This window comes from Pantherophis guttatus, chromosome 4 (assembly GCF_059756535.1).
Source record: "Pantherophis guttatus breed Tessera chromosome 4, ASM5975653v1, whole genome shotgun sequence".
NCBI lineage: Eukaryota > Metazoa > Chordata > Lepidosauria > Squamata > Colubridae > Pantherophis > Pantherophis guttatus.
Genome location: NC_142066.1, coordinates 132,202,333 through 132,220,328, shown reverse-complemented (window position 1 = coordinate 132,220,328; position 17,996 = coordinate 132,202,333). Strand labels below are relative to the sequence as shown.

General features: G+C 35.7%; 1 protein-coding gene across 7 annotated transcripts in view; it reads right to left on the bottom strand.

The window, feature by feature from the left end:
- NEBL (nebulette) overlaps positions 1-17,996 on the bottom strand; it is a 150,301-nt gene that overhangs the window by 26,499 nt on the left and 105,806 nt on the right. For 2 of the 7 annotated variants that reach the window (XM_034402515.3, XM_034402514.3), the window contains 9 exons: positions 16,666-16,767; positions 14,768-14,869; positions 11,177-11,284; positions 10,747-10,854; positions 8,656-8,760; positions 6,126-6,233; positions 5,008-5,118; positions 3,841-3,951; positions 3,582-3,692 (listed from right to left, as the gene is read on the bottom strand). The exons of 1 other annotated variant lie outside the window; for it this stretch is intronic. In XM_034402515.3, coding sequence (XP_034258406.2) covers positions 3,582-3,692; positions 3,841-3,951; positions 5,008-5,118; positions 6,126-6,233; positions 8,656-8,760; positions 10,747-10,854; positions 11,177-11,284; positions 14,768-14,869; positions 16,666-16,767 — 966 coding nt within the window. The remainder of the gene's footprint in view (positions 1-3,581; positions 3,693-3,840; positions 3,952-5,007; positions 5,119-6,125; positions 6,234-8,655; positions 8,761-10,746; positions 10,855-11,176; positions 11,285-14,767; positions 14,870-16,665; positions 16,768-17,996) is intronic. 4 more of the 7 variants (XM_034402518.3, XM_034402517.3, XM_034402516.3 and 1 more) reach the window with 4 other exon arrangements.

The following is a 17,996-nucleotide window of genomic DNA, read 5'->3' as shown; positions in this document are numbered from 1 at the left end:
GATCTACCTAGTGGTGATAAAAGTGGCAAAATTTAATTATTTTTCTGCTCTTATCAGGTCTGCAGAGAACCACCCAGCAGCCCTGTTTAGGGTGACCCACTCCCTCCTTCATCTGGGAGCGAGGGAAGACCCCTTGCAGGGCAGGGCTGAGGATTTTGTGCAATTCCTGCATGACAAAGTCACTCAGATTCGGGAAGGTCTGGACTCTGATTGGGTAGATCTGGATGGGATGACGGAGGGGGGTCTTGAGAATGTTATCTGGGAGGGGTTTGACCTTGTGACTCCCAAGGACGTGGACAGGATTCTGGGGAGGCTTAGTGCTGCCACATGTTTATTGGATCCGTGTCCCTCCTGGTTGGTGCTGGCCTCTCGGAAGGTTACACGAGGCTGGTTCCAGGGGATTATTAATGCTTCTTTGAGCGAGGGTTACTTCCCCCCCTCTTTGAAAGAGGCGGTAGTGAGGCCCCTCCTCAAGAAGCTCTCCCTGGACCCGGCTGTATTAGCGAATTATCGCCCAGTCTCCAACCTTCGCTTCATGGCGAAGGTTGTTGAGAGTGTGGTGGCCCGACAACTTCCCCATTACCTGGATGAAGCCGATTATCTAGATCCGTTCCAGTCAGGCTTCAGGCCAGGGCACAGCACGGAAACGGCATTGGTCGCATTGGTTGATGATCTCTGGAGGGCTCGGGACAGAGGTTGCTCCTCTGTCCTGGTCTATTAGATCTCTCAGCGGCTTTTGATACCATCGACCATGGTATCATGCTGCAACGATTGGAGGGGTTGGGAGTGGGAGGCACCGTGTTATGGTGGTTCTCCTCCTTCCTCTCCGACCATATGCAGTTTGTGTTGGCAGGGGGGCAGAGGTCGACCTCAAGGCGCCTTGTATGTGGGGTGCCGCAAGGGTCAGTCCTCTTGCCCCTTCTGTTCAACATTTATGTGAAGCCGCTGGGCAAGATCATCCGTGGTTTCAGGGTGAGGTTCCACCAGTACGCTGACAATACTCAGCTATACATCTCCACCCCGGACCACCCCAATGATGCCCTTGACGTGATGTCCCAGTGCCTGGAGGCTGTGCGGATCTGGATGGGGAGAAACAAGCTCAAACTCAACCCCTCCAACACCGAGTGGCTGTGGCTTCCGGCATAGTCAGCTGGTTCCATCGCTGACTATTGGGGGCGAGACCTTGGCCCCTTCAGAGAGGGCTCGCAACTTGGGTGTTCTTCTGGATACACAGCTGTCCTTGGAAGATCACATGACGCCCATGGCCAGGGGAGCTTTTTATCGGGTTCGCCTGATGCACCAGTTGCGTCCCTTTCTAGATCGAAATGCCCTGCACACGGTCACTCATGCCCTCGTCACGTCACATCTGGACTACTGCAATGCTCTCTACATGGGGCTCCCCTTGAAGAGCACTCAGAGGCTCCAACTGGTCCAGAATGCGGCCGCGTGGGTGGTTATGGGTGCGACTCAGCGCACCCACGTAACACCCCTCCGGCACGAGCTGCACTGGCTCCCGGTGGTCTTCCGGGTGCGATTCAAGGTGTTGGTTACCACCTTTAAAGCGCTCCATGGCTTAGGACTGGGGTATATACGAGACTGCCTTCTGCCATCAACAACCTCCCACAGAGAGGGACCGTCGGCCAAATGCCAACTGGTGACACCCAGGGGGAGAGCCTTCTCTGTGGGGGCACAGCCCTCTGGAATGAGCTGCCCCTAGAGCTTCATCTTAGCCCCGACCTGCGTACTTTTCGCCACGCCCTTAAGACCCTTTTGTTCCAGCAAGCCAGACTAGCCTAGTATGAATTTTTAAAATGGGTGTATGTGTGTTTTAATTTGCGGGCCAAATTTTTATATTCGATTTTAATTGGTTTTAAATTGTATAAATCTATGTGTTTTAATATGGCTGTACACCACCCTGAGTCCTTCGGAAGAAGGGCGGTATAGAAATCTAATAAAGTTAAACTTATTTTGATTGTTCAAGAGCCATTACTAAAGGATACAAGTCTCCTGTTTCAAACATGTGGGAGTAGTCCTTCATTCTACCAATAGTAGGAAACTTCATGGGGACTATGTTGCTGAAAATGAAGGGCTCATCCATCATCCTTAAATTATTTAAGACAAGAGGTGGACATTATATACCTGTAGAACTCAAATTATTTGAAGCAAAACTAATAACTTCTTTATGGCATCCATCTGCACCCATTCTCCAATTTTGCACCATTAGAACTCATTTAATCCAAATTTCTAAGACCAGCCTTTAGGCTCCACAATTTAATGTCACCATGAGAATAAAAACAGACCTCATTAAAGCGGAGGCTAAAATGTGGATAACAATTACTCAACTATTGGCTCAGACATTCCCTTTTTCCCATTGGTTTTGTCCCACTAATCCATGAGGAATGATTTTCAGACTGCATGGAAAAAGGCAATGGCAATTAAATTATAATTCTTGGGCTTGTCTCCAGATCTACTATTCATCAAAAGATATGATAAGGCCAAAACACCTATTAAACAGTGTGTTGCAGACACAGAGCAACAATTAGATCTAGCCATGCCCCCAAATTTTATTGCTAGTGACTCCAGCAGACATGTTGCCTCTTCTATGACATAACTAACTAATCTTGAAGTTCCTAACCAGTAGTCTTTATTCTAGCATGATATCATGTCCTGCTCTCAAGCTGCTCTTGAAGGTCAATTCAGGGGAATACCTGGGGAAATAATGCCCCAGTAGCTCTGGATACACAAAAAAATAGACTATATACTTCTCTGGGGCCTCTATTACAGATACATTCATACAGGGCCTCATCTTCGCTTATTGCATAAATATCTGGGACTCACAAAACAATTCTACACTTCCCTACTGCTATCAGATACCAACGCTGCTATAACATTTATTTGTTTGTTTGTTTATTCATTCATTCATTCAATTTCTACAATTACCCATCTCAGTCAATGACTCTAGGTAGATTGCAATCCAAAAAATATTATAATTAAAAATACTAAAAATATATTAAAACAATAAAAAACACCAAAAACATTCAGATTAAATACAAATAGGAACAAAATTGCCAGGTTCAGCACAGCAGTGTTTAAAATCCATCAAATGATGACCAGTGCTATAATGAGATGCTCTTAATGAGCAACTAAGTCGTTATTATAGAATACTATGATAAATTTAATCTGTCCACATATTGCATTTATATTCCCTACATCCATTTCCTATTTCCCCTTTAGATGCGTTTTCCTGTTTTATATACCAACTGTCTTTATGCTGATTTTTGACTGTAATAAAGATTTGATTTGAATTATTTGTTCAAGTCAACTCCTCTTCTTGCCTTTTTCTCATTCTGACTTTTTATGGAGAAAGAGAGCAGAAATATACTACGTTTCTTTCTGCAATGCTCAGAGGTGGATTTTTCCCCAAGCCTTGTGTCAGTTCCAGCTTACCTAAAATCACTTCACAGGATACATTAATTTGTGGTGGCATAGAATCTGTTTGAAGCATGCTGCCTGGATTTGGAAAAAATAGATGCATGCACTTCATTTCTATAATAATTTAAAGGGCATCCTCCTTTACTGACCTCACTAACAATTTCAGATGCTCTCTTTGCTCTTTGGAAGTCGGGAGTTTCTGAAATAAATTTCACTCCTCTTCCTTTTATTTCCTGTTCCAGATCTTTTCTGTATTCTTTCTGTTATTTAAACAAAAGATACAAGCATATTCAAATACTGTAAAATACATTTTCCACTTACTAAAAAAAACTAAGAATTTATTTCACTTAGATACTTGTGTGGGCAAACTTTCCATGGCATTTACTAAGCTTTACCTACTGTACCTACCTCGTTTAGTATCTGAGCTGCATTTTTCACTCTGATCAAATCTGGAGTATCTTCAAGTACTGACAGTCCTTTTCCTTTTGTCCCTTCTTCCAAATCTTTTTTATACTCTTTCTGAAGTAATAAAAAAAATCAGCTTTAAATAGTGAGCAAAATCTTAAAAAGAAAAAAAATCTTTCATAGTAAATATTTTGAGATATAGCTGAAATTTTGTATATAAAATGTGAGTTAAGGAGTGTATATTTATCATAGTTAAAACAGAACTGAGAAATCAAAAAAGTGCAAATAGTGTAAGGTAATCTTTATCTTGCTCCTGAAAAAAGAAAACATTCTTTTACTTATACACTATGGTACCGTTACATGGTTATTTTATAAAATCATAAGAGCTTCTATTCTGGATGGCTTTCAGGATTACAGACAAGTAAATGACCCTGTCACTCAAATTCTGTTAATGCTATCATTATTCAGAAAGGATCACTAAATGCAACACAAAAGGCACTTATCCATAAATCAGAGTTACGTAGCACAATGAGCTCTTGTGATTGAAATGAGCACATAGATGGATATTATACAAAACTTGGCAGAAAAGGCAAGCCTTAATTATTTCAGTCTTGTCACACTTTATCCAGAAGAGGAAATAGACAACTTATACTTTTCTCTCTAATTGTCAAACCAAGTGGTACCATTTTAGTTTTATCTTTTGGGCATCTTCAAATTCTAAGCAGAAATTCCATTCAGTCATAAATCTCACTTAATGGAATTTTACTATGATAAGGAGAAATAGATAAATTGAGTAAACAATCATAAGCCTATAAAAGCTAGAAATTGGAGTAAATTTATATATTTAAATCTATATAAACAATAAAATTTGACAAGTTGCCATAAACATTTGTTTCTATACTGTTCATTTGTAAGTTCAAACTATGGCTCGGCTCTAATGTATACCATACACAAATTATGATGTGTTGAAATATCTGAATTGAGATTTAATATGTAAAAAAACCTGCAACTATTGTTTTTATATAATAATTCAACAACCTCATTTTTCACTTATCTACTACGTATAACTACAACAAAAGAAAAAAACTGAAAGAAAAAGGAAGACAAACATGATAGAATTTAAACAATTTAATGACAAAAAAGACTATTCATCTTGTTTGTAAATGTTACCTCTTTAAGTAAATCTGTTACGTGTTTCACATGCAAGAATTCTGGAGTCTTGTCTAAGTCCAAGGCTGCTTTCCCTCTGATTTTTTCTTCGAATTCTTTTCTATATATTTTCTGTGTTCAAAACATTGTTGATTATCAAATATATATATATATGTATGCATTCCTAATTTAGTGCTAGAACATTTTATAGAATGATCTCAAACACACTTTACAAAGTATAATTTAAACACTTGCAAAAATACCAAAGTGTGGCTCTAAAATAATTACTGTAATTTGGGATAAGCACAAGATCCAAAGTATTGTTTTACTCATTCCATATGTCTAAGAATACTTTGAAGTTCTGTTTTCTGAAAGGTATTTCATAGTATTGCAAAAATATGAAGATATTTGAAAAAGAAGTTTATACTACCATGTTTCCTCGAAAATAAGACCCTGTCTTATATTTTTTTGAACCCTGAAATAAGTGCTTGGCCTTATTGCCTCAAAAGCCTGATTGGGCTTATTATCAGGGGATGTCTTATTTTGGGGGAAACAGGGTACATCCAGCTGATTTGCTGCTCAACAAGTTCAATGTCCACTGAGTGAACCTAAACCAAAGACTGCATTCAAATATTGGACTGTTATCAAGTTACTCTGTTTCACAATAAATCGCACTGATTATTTAGATGCTGCTTCAGCACAACACTTTGGTTACTACACTATACAGGTAGCCCTTGACTTACAATCATTCATTTAGTGACACTGAAAGCTACAATGGCACTGAAAAAAACTACTTATAACTGTTATTCCCACTTATGACCATTGCAGCATCCCTGTGGTCCTGTGATCAAAATTCAGACTGATTCATACTTATGACATTTGCAGTGTCCCGGGGTCATGTGATCATCTTTTGTGACCTTGTGACAAGCAAAGTGAGTAGGGAAGCCAGATTCGCTTAAAACTGTGTTACTAATTTAACAATTGCAGTGATTCACTTTACTATTATGGCAAGAAAAGTCATTACATGTGGCAAAACTCACTGAACAAATGTCTCACTTAGCAACTGAAATTTTGGGATCAATTGTGGTCATAAGTCAAGAACTACCTGTAATAATAATTTCCAAAAACATTTCACTTACTTCACTTTGAAACTTTTGAGCTTCCTTTGAAATTAGGTATGTTGGTGTGTCTATAAATTCTAGCATAGATTTGCCTTTTGATTTTTCATATTTCTCCTTATATTTAACCTAATAAAAACATTAGACATCAAAATTAATTTAAAAATCAATAGCCCTTTAATTTATCTATATACCTATTAGAAACAAAGCTTCCACATGAAAAGGAAATCTCCTTTTATCTATAGAAAAGTGAATCATTTGTATGTGTATATATAATATATATATATACATATAATATGTTAATCCTTGTCTTCCAACTTCTAACCTTGACATACACATTATAATTGTAATAAATTATTTTATATATCCATGTGTATGATACATTTTCCCAATTTGTGCTCATAAAAATTACTCAATATTCCAATATAATTCTGATATCTCAATTTTCTATTAATACCAATATTACCAATTCTTAGTAAGTTTGATCAGTTTGTATTTCTAAGTCCTCTGAATTTGTAATCCTCAGAAACTATAATTTTCAATATATTTTTTACACAGTTAATAATAATAATACAATTTAGATGTAGATGGTCTTCCGTCTTCTAATCTTAATATGCTTATAGTTCTAATACATTCTATATCAATAAGTATACTATTTCCCCAATTTCTACTTCTACCTTTTTCTATTAGTTTTTAGTACACTCACCATATTGTCAAACATTTTCTCTCTATCCATCATCTTAGTCTTTTTTGAATTTAATCATTTATTGGTTTTTGATAACTCTTTTATATTTCTCTCTTTGAATCTTATATCTCTTTCTTGTATTTTTATACAAAGTAAATATTTCTTCTGCCTTGCCTCTTGTCTCCTGCTGCACTATTGTATCCATGTACCCATCCATGACCTGTTCATTATTTTTGGGACTTTCTGTTTTCTCTCTTTTCTATTATAAGCTCTTTAAAAGTTCTCTGTTTGATTCTTAGTATTTATGATTACTATCTCTTCAATATCTTTGTCTTCTTGTAACTTATTTAGATTCTTTTCCTCCAACATTCCTTCTAGTTTCTCATCCATCTTCTGGTTATTATGTTCATCTTTTTCCCCCATTTGTTGGGAGTTTTCTACACTCACCTCTTTATCTTTAAACTGTCCCATAATCTCCTTATTATTCTTTGTCATATTTTCATAAATACTTTTAAGCGTCACTAACATTTCTTCATATACCTCTATTATCCCATTGTGTCATTTTCTGATAGTTTAGTATATTAAAAATTACTCAATATACCACTAAAATTCTAGTGTTTTAGACACTAGAAACTCCAAAAATATACAATTTAGTCAATCCCAAAATTATACCTTCAAGCCCCCTTAGTTTATGGTCCTTAAATTGATAGTTTACAGTCTTTATAATTTTCAGTTTGTACCTTCCCAAATATCCAAATTTTAAAGTCTTTTTTTCCTCTTCTATCGCTTTTCTTCTTTTGCCTCATAGGATGATCTGTCAAGTAATGTTAGTAAACCAAATCCAGCTTGGCCCACCAGGTTTCCTCAAATCTTTCAAATCGACTTTTCAATGAACAGTTTCAGTAAAGTTTTGGTATTTACCAAATACCAGTTTGTCTTAAAGATCTTCAAAAAGCTCACTAAATATTTTCAAGCATCCAAATTGCCTACTAAGATAGAGTCAAGGTCAAACAGCCTTCCAGATGTTCTTTACTTTCTCTCCTTTTCACCACTTTCACCTGTTTTCCCCGTTGCAGTAATCTTCTTCCTCCAGTAGATGGATCCCCTGCTCCCAATTCCAGCATTCAACAGAGTGTAAAAGTCAAAATAGCTGATTGTCAACCAATCAGGGAGGTTAAAGATAGAGTTTAGAAAAGCAGTTTCTCCCAGTAATCACTTTTCACAGTGTTGTTCGACTTTTTCCAAGCTTTCTATGTTTTAAAGCATCCTTTAGGTATTTCTTTTGTATCTGAGTCTTTAAGCTTTAAGCTTTCTCCTTAATCTTTAGTCTTTAATCCTCCTCCATAAATCCAATTGTCGCTTTCTTAACATTTGTAGATTGTTTTTTGGAATTTTTAATTTGGGTTAAATCTCTAAGGTAAAAGTTTGAAGTTATCTCACCCAGTTTCACTGCTCTGTCCACGGACCACTCCAGCACAAAAACTTAGTGTCCCAGTTGTCCCAGCTTGTGATTGAGCAAAATGGCCATCGTCCCTGTTGCCATTCGAGAAAACTTTCTTTGGATCAACAAGGAAATTGCTGTTTGGTCGTGATTGATGAAGCGCCTCTCCTTCATTCACCACCCCTCCAGGGTGGTTTGACCCCATAGGGTCTCCCGGCAAGCAATTGCTGGCTGCATTTCATGGAGCCCGGAGGAGCTCCCTATTTTCCAGCCATTCCTGCCGTGACGTCAACAGAAGTTTCCTTATATTTCCTTTCTTTTATGTATATTTAATATCTTCCACCCTTCATTTTACACAATCCACCAATATAAGTGTTATTTTAAGTACATATGCACTTCCAAGTTTATAGAGTATGTGGGCATACCTGACTTTGCAGGACTGCATTTTCTTTGTAGTGCAGCTGTTCAGCAGTATTCACTTCAAAATGATAGAGCCCTTTAGTTTTCTCAAATAGTTTCTTATATTCATACTGAAAAAAGTAAATATATCTTTAAATCTCAAAGTATATTTTGAATTTAGAGCCGGTATATCTTTGTGTACATTAGGGTAGGGACTTTTTGAGTATACATATATATTTCATATAATTCCCTAGAAAGGAGAGAGGTCTCTTTTTTTGACAAAGAAGGAGTCTGCAGCTGTCAGTTGTTTATACAATGATTACTTAAATGCATATAAGAACTATTGGGGGAGGAATCTTGAGGCAGTTCTGTAAGAATTGTGCCATTGAAAATTGGTTTTAAATTACTGATATTGAATACTGATACATTTTACTGAATATAGGTGCGATCCTGGGATTTTGTAATAGAAGTTATTGTAGCATTCTTTCCTATTTGAGACAATACAACTCCAAAATATCTTTTGACTATTGGACAAGGTAGAAGCCTGAAAAGCCCTTGTCAATATGGGAGATCACTTGCAATCCTTCAAGACCCAATCTGTCATAAGCAATATATTTAAATATTAAAGTTTTCTGAAGTGGAGAAGCTAATATGTGTCTTCAGTGACCTATTAGAATCCATTAAATATTATTTTATCCCTGTTTTAAAAGTGAAAAAAGTACTTTAATTATGATGATTCAGAAAGATGGGAAGAAAGTAAATTGCCCATTCCTGTTTCGCTGGATCTGATCACCAAAACTTTCAAAATACTGCAAACGATTCCAACAAATGACTCTGTTGCTGCAATTGTCTTCAACCAATAATTATGGATATTTAAAAGGAGAAAAACAGTCTTCTTAAAGTTTGTATAGTCCTAGCACACATAAATACACACATGGGCATATCACTGTTGATTTTCCAATTGATTAGACTAAAATCGTTGCATTAATGTTAGCTTCTGTTTGATATCACATTACTGGCTGGATTGCGGAACTGAGTGAGTTTATTACTAAATTTACTGATTTATTTGAAATTGAATTATCTGAATTCGAATTACTATGGCAAAACTTTTGCATAGATCGTTTTTCTTCCTAGGGAAACTTTGCCTCATCCTCTGTCCTGGATTCAAAACAATAATTTAATCTTCCCTTCATTATAAGTTTCATTATCTTATTTCTAGCATCTACATCAATTGTATGGAATGTAGCTCTGTCTCCTTCTCACTGCAGCCACTTTAGTTACATGTAATCATAGTTACAGCTATTGCAAAAGCACTTACAACATGCTTTGAAATGCAAAAGTAATGACGATCTTGAGGCAAGGAAGCTTCTCTACTAGTTATACCTGTATTTATTTATTACAGTTCATCACACAAATTTATGCATTATGTAGGGAAAAATTAGATCTGGTAATTTATGTATTTTGTCTTAGTTGGTTGGATGAAGGAATCTATGTTGCTCTTGTTCTAATACTAGTTATATCTAAAGACCAGGCGCTGTTCAATTAGTGGGAACATTGATTGACTCATGTTTCCTGTATTCAATCAGCATTTCAAGTCCAGCATCTCCGAAGAAAACGTCAACCCCTCTTAAGACAACAGACACGTTTGCTTTGAACTGCTTTAGTTTGCTTTAAATTTAGGAGAAATCAAAGTGGAAATTATGGTGTGAAAATGCCACCAGACGTTCATTAAAGGTAGCTTCTCAACCAGTCCTTACAACGGCCTTCCCCATACAGAGTACTCCCTCAAAACGTTGATTCCAACTCCCAGAATTCTTACAAATGCTAACAATATTCTTGCATCTAAGGCTGACACTTCTGGAAAATGTTCTTATTAAGAAGATTAGTTTACAATATTCCAACACTGACAAAATGTTAGAAAGAACCACGTATTGCTCAAAGGTCACAAAAACAAGGTCTTCCTAACAATTGATTCTGACATCAAGCTATAGAAATAAAAATCCAGTGAACAGAACAGATGTATTTCTTGTGAGGAAGAAATAGCTTGAAATAATAACCTTCTTGGAAATTTAACCATCCTGACATTTACCAAAATAACTACAAGAATTTCAACTTACATTACTATGGATCTTGCTGGCATTCAATGCATGCTCTAATTGTAATAGGTTTGGAAATGCAGATGTTGGTTTATGAAGACTATTCAGACTTTCTTTTTTGTATTTAATCTTTAAGAAGGAAAAAAAATTATTTGGTGAAAGTACCAAAAAGCAGAAAACAAATAAGATATTTCCAATTTCCTTGCAAAAAAAATCAGAATGTATTTATTCCATATTTATAGTGGCCATAAGGTGGCACTCATTTACTGCAGAGGACCAAAATGTAATCAGAAAACATTCCATCTAGGAGCAAATTAAAACTTTTAACATGGACTAGACTTTTCCAATTAAAATTTAAGGAAATTATTCTAGAGAATTTAAATGTGCATTTACAATATTCACTACAAGAAATGTAGTGAAATGTTTCTCCCCCCCAAAAAATTCCACTTACATCACTTGCCAATACAGAAGCCAGTTGAGCTTGCTTGAAAAAGGCACATTCCAGAGGATTGAAGCAATTATTCTTCATTTCTTTAACAAGGGGTTCTTTATATTTAATCTACGAAATAAATATATCATTATAAATAATACATTTATGAAGAATTCAGGTATTTATTATTATTTTATTTAGATTATTTTAGCATACCAAAAGGAAAAAAGTGTACCCAAAGGAAAAACGAGTAGTGTTAAACTTTGACCACTCAGAATAATATTGATCAATCTTTTGATTATATCACTAAAAAGCTTGTTCTACTATACAAAGAAAAGGGACATCTGGGGTGACAAATAATATTTTTTAAAAGTTCCATTCATGATAAATATGTAGTTCTTCATATAATGATAAATTTCAAATTTCTAGTATATAATTCAAATGATTTTCACATATTTAAGCCATATTATTCTTCCTAAAACAAACATATGGGTATATTTAAATGGCACTTCCATTATTTTTCACTTTCAGTACAAAGACATTCACAATGAACTACTTTTATATGTTGGTCCAAGGTGTCCATGAAAGAAACTGTTGTTGAATCAGAAACACATTTCAGTGCTGATAATAATTTGCAAGATTCAGAAGCTGCTAAAGTGAAATCAAATTATGTTTTAATTGAATATATTGCTGCTATTGCAGTGATTCAGATTGTTTAAAAACTTGATAGGCAATAAGCTGATTAAATGTATTTATATACCAGGGGTGGGTTCTAAAAATTTTTACTACTGGTTCTGTGGCATGGCTTATTTTGTGGGCATGGTTTGATGGTCATGTGACAATTCCTTAGAATTTAGCAGAGGTACTGGTCTACCAGGCTTTTAACTGCTTGCAGAGCCGTACTTGTCTACCCATTTGTTTTTGTAGCGTTCCGGTCTACCTATTTGTTTTTGGAGTGCACCAGTCTACCCATTTGTTTTTGGAGCGCACTGGTCTACCACCACACTGCCTTTTACTGCTGATCAGCTGTAGGGCGGCCCTTTGAAGCGCCACGGCAAGAGTTTGAATAGTTTTTTTCCTTCTAGCCAATCATCTGGGACTCGGAAGGCAGCAAATAGATTGGGGGCCAGGCAAAGGTGGTATTTACCAGCTCCCCGAACTACTCAAAATTTCCACTACTGGTTCGCAAGAACCAGGGAGAACCGGTAGCAACCCACCACTGTTATATACCCTATTAACCCATGAATTCAAAACAAACAATTATCTGCAATTTTCAAATTGGAACTATCCCCAAATGTAGGTTTGTCAGATGAATAAAGATCAAAATTATATTTTTCTCCTAATATCTACTAAAGATACTTAATCCTTCATTAAAAAGATATCAAGCTCCTGCCAAGATATCAAAGGATCATGTAGTGTATTTACAGTAGCTTCTCCTGATTCCATACAGAAACAGGTAAAAATGTATGCTGCATAAAAGTTAGAAAAGCAAATTTCCTGATCACTATATGGCAACATATATTGCCATTTATTATGGCCTATAATAAAAGAGGTAACTAAGAAGATAAAAACAAAACTAAATCCTAAAATTTAGCTCAATCAAATGTAGAATAAATGTACAATGTTCTGAAATCAATATTTATCCAAAAGCATCAGATATGAAATCATCTACTGAGATCATCCACTTTCTATAAATAATCTCAACAAATTACTCTTAGGAACACTGACAGTGTCAGTAATAATACTCTGAATCAAGTGTGACCCAAGTTCTATTATACTGACCCAAAAACGTATAAAACAATCCTGTTAGAGATCCCTGAATATATATCTCAATTCAGTGACTCTGAAGTCTTGTTTTTTTACAGTTCACTGCAGTATTGATAACATACTCATAGCTGTAATAATTATACTGAAGAACAATTAATTCCACATGGATTTAGTATAAGATGGAAATTAATATATTTTAAAGCATTATTAACAAAGAGCAAAGTGGTGAAGTAATAATTGGATTTTCTGAATAATACCTTATTACTCAAGCTGTAAAAAGAAATGGAAAATACAAGTTAACTGCATTCAACTATTGTATGTGATAGTAAATTATATTTTAATTATTTAACTTGCATATGATCATACAAAAGATATTCACTTTTTCCTAATTAACTATTTTCTTTTCTAAAAAGCTAATTGTTTCTGCCTCAGTCTAATTTTTCCAACATTGTCTTCCAAAACCTGATGGCTTCTAGATATGTTACAGATTTTGTTCTTATATTCCTGAGCCACAAACCACACTGCCCCAGAATTATGGATTTGAAGTTAATATACTTGGAGAGCACCAGCTAAAAAGTCTGCTATTATTTGTTTAATTGCCAATTTATAAGATGAGAACTGAGCTAACTTCTTGCTAACTGTCCTAAACATATTCTATCTACTACAGGATATAATCAGTTCGCCACTTTGCTAAATTTGGGCCTAGATTTCTGACTGAAATCTAGGATTAAGTAAGAAATAGTAAGTAGGCATAACATTTAAACAATCAAACCTCTGTCCCATAGTAGCCACTTTTAATTATATTCAACACTCCCCAAACACACTGCTTTCTCTCTGATAAAAAAATTTCTAGAGATCTAGAGAATTAAGTCAGTTACAAGCAACCTGATATCCCTGAAATGTTTTGATTTAATGAATTTAGTTTGCCTTTCCAGAAAACCGTCTTGCATTTAACTATGAAATATTATTTTATGTCAATTTTCTGATTTGAAGAATCCTTAATATTGGATTTAGTATTAGGTGTTATATAACATAATACAAAGTCAAGTCATTCTTTTTTTAGGTTAATGGCAGGGTGAAATGCTCCCGGTTCGGTAGAGATGGTGGCTGGTGGTTCGGAGAACCAGTAGCAAAAATCCCTGCCCCCCCCCATGCCCAGCTGAGTTGCGCGATCATCAGAGGCTTTTTTTTTTTTACTTTTAAAAGCATTTTTTTCTACCTCTTCTGCTGAAAAAATGCTTTTAAAAGTAAAAAAAAAAAGCCTCTGATGATTGTGCGGCTCAGCTGGGATCGTCAGAGGCTTTTAAAAGCATTTTTTTCTGTAACCTCTTAAGGTTGTAGAAAAAATGCTTTTAAAAGTAAAAAAAAAAAGTTGGCCACGCCACATTACCCCCACCACCAAGCCACGCCCACAGAAATGGTAGTAACAAATTTTACATTTCACCACTGGTTAATGGCCATATTGAGCTGCAGTATGTGTTCTCATGTCTACTGAAATTATTCCTTGTTTTCAATACAATTTTTAAAAAATATTTGCAATAACAAAATTTAGCACCATTAAGAACAAGCCAACATACAACCTACTATGTGGAGCACATCAAAATATTATAATCTGATCACCTTCTGTAACAAAACTGAGATTTATTATCTGTTGGTGAGCTGCTGCTATTGTTTCCTCAATAGTGTCAGTTAAATGCATTTTTTTCACAACACAATTTTAAAAAGTTACTGAAACCTTATTTTTCCTGCATTTTTTTAAAAAAATTACAATTCAAAAAGAAAACATTGATTTTATACTTGGGAGAAATATATTTCTGCTGAATGTAAAACACATCAAAACCTTACCTGACTTAACAACTTGGATACTTTCTGAGCATGGTCAAAGTCTAGTCTTCCGAGTACAGTTGGCTCTTGGCACATTTCTTGTTTTCCTTTTGTATATTCAGCCTTCAAAACAAAATGTAGATATATGAATACTAGTTAGCATTTAACTTGGCTGGGGGGAAAAACAGTATTTACTCACAGAATTCTATATGAATAATAAAAGGGAAACAAGAAAAAACAAAAAATATCTTGTTTAACAATAGCAACAAAATAAATCTCTCTCAAATGTAGGCTGCTAATCATTTGTCACCTTCTATTTTTACATGTAATTTATATATTGAAAAAACCTAGTGCATTGCTAAAAAATCTTTATTGAATACTTTATCAATTCTCACTCAATTTGATAAAAACAAGAATTTGCTTTTGAAATTTCTTTCAGAGTAAATGAAACAGTGAAATCTTCATGCAGAACACCCCTTCTGTATTGTCATGAAAAGTTTTATGAAAAGATCTAGCACTGGATGTGAATGACCTTTAACTATATAATTCCCTCTCCACTAGACTGTTGACTCTTTGGAGAACTTAATATCAAAAACAAGCCAGCAATAGACAATGTAAAAGATGTTCTTCTATGGAGCTTTTTCAGAATGAGAACAGCAGATAGTCAAGGAGATTCTATTATGAAGGAAAGATAAAACAACAACACCAGAGGCACTTTCAAGAATAAAGTAAGTTCAGAAACACCACCAATAGAAATAAGAAAAGAGATCATCAAATTTAAAAATAAAGTAGGACAAAAAGAAATATCTTTTGTGGAAGAAAAACATTTCTAATAAATTGCACTACAAATTCTACTACAATATTAAAAACACAAACAAGATCTGGCAGAATTAATGACTGTCCGATGCTACATTAATCAGTTGTATATTTATATAAACATATATCCTTAAAACCTAAGATAGATTGAATCAATGAATGAAGCTGTAAGAAAATTTAGAAAATTATTAACATTTTTTTAATGGTCAATTATACAAGTATATTTAAGGTAATTAGGGCAAATATTCAATGTTCTGAATTAATAAATGTTTTATTGTCAGACATATAACTGCAAAACATTATACAAATATGGGAAGTTTACTATTTTAAAGGTACTATCAAGAAGGAAACATATTTTGGAACAAAAACCTAGAGCCGTGATGGCGAAGCTATGGCACGTGTGCCACAGGTGGCACGCCGTATCAGTTGGCATGCGAGCTCAGTTCCGGCGCGGCTGATTTATGGGCCTTCTTGGCCCACCATAAGTAGGGAAAAAAGACTGTTTCCTGCCTCCAGAGGGCTTTGGGGGGGAAGGCCCATTTTTTGCTGTCCCCAACCTCCAGACCCTCTCTTGGAGTCTTGGGAGGGTGAAAACAGCCTTCCCAACCCACCCACCCCCCGGAGATCCTCCGGAGTCTGAAAATGACCCATTTGCCAACTTCCAGTCCCACCGGAAGTTGGGAAACAGGCACAACTCTGGAGGACCTCCGGGGGGATGGGGAAAGCCGTTTTCGCCTTCCCAACTGCTAGAAAGACTCTGGAGCCAGGTAAGAGAGAAAAGCAGGCCTACCGGGCCATCACGTGCCAGGAGCGGGGGGGTCACATGCGCGGAGGTGGGACGCATAGATTTATGGGTGTGGGAATGCACACACCCCGCACCCTCTCCTGGCACGCGATGGCAAAAAGATTAGCCATCACTGACCTAGAGTGTCTAAAATAGAATAAATTACTGATATTAGTCCACTTTCACATCATTATCATCATCAATCCGAATGCAAGTCTAGAGTTTCAGTTACTAAGTACAATTACCGTAGTTAATCTGTACCAAAATGCAAATGTGATAACTATGTCTTTTCAAAAAAAAATTGTAAGAAATGTCATACATTGCTTATTATCTTTGTTAGCTTTGTTGCCATCATTATATCTGGTCTATTGGAAATTTCAGTATATTTGTGAATATCCTGAAGATCTTTTTTATATGAAACCTGTAAAATAAAATATTATGAATGCCTTGTGATAACCAGCTCTACTAGAAACATAATAATATATTAGCATAAAATGTTTATTAACATTATTATATTATGCACTCGTAGGACAAATAAATGTTGATGTATATAATAAAACATCTATTTTAAAAACAAGATTAAAATGGTGTATGTTAAACCACATTAGAATGCATTGTTGTTTGAGATGATAGCAAATATCATTTTATGATAATTCTGAAACAGCTAAATTGGCTTAGCTTCAGATTTCTAGGCATACTTCAAGGTGAGAATGCTATCTTAATGCTGTGCGTGTATTGCATGTAAGAATTTTAAAATATTTCTTTTTCACGCCTCTTCCCTCTGTAATAGCTTAGTAACTAGACAAAGCCTTAGTGAGAACAAGACTCTAGAATTACCTGCCACTTCATTATCACTGTCATTTCAGCACTAGAAATGACCTTTATTTTAGGTAAAAGCCTTTCAGAGGCTTTTTTTCTGAAGCTTCTTTCAGCCTCTGAAATCTCTGTTTACAAAGCTGGGCGGGGCTACATTCGGAGTACAAGACTCCCCCAGATTTTCACCCTCTTTTTTGGGGGAAAAAGGTGCGTCTTATACTCCAAAAAATACGGTAATTGTGCCAATGGAGAGATGGCAGACTGGGGAGATTTTTGTACTATAGATGGAACATAATAAAGTATTTAGCTTGAACTCCACACATATGGGTCTAGTTGTTTTCACTTGATAGAAAATATCTGTCGTTTTCTAGTGCTGAAATGACAGTGATAATGAAGTGGCAGGTAATTCTAGAGTCTTGTTCTCACTAAGGCTTTGTCTAGAGGCTGAAAGAAGCTTCAGAAAAAAAGCCTCTGAAAGGCTTTTACCTAAAATAATATGGCAAGCAACAAAAGAAGAATCAGTAAAGGTTCTAACCAAACTATGCGAACAAATCTGGAGAATGACACAATAACCAATAGATCGGAAGAGATTAATCTATATACCAATACCAAAGAAAGGAGATTGAACAGACAGTCCTTCAGAATAAAAGCCTCTGAAAGAAGCTTCAGAAAAAAAGCCTCCAAACAGAGCTTCTCTTTGGAGCTCCAAACAGAGCCTCCAAACAGAAAAAAAAGCCTTTTTTTCTGAAGCTCTGTTTCGGAGGCTTTCAGAGGCAGAAAAAAAAGTTTTGTCTGAAACAGAGTTTCAGAAGTTTCAGACGCAGAAAAAAAAGC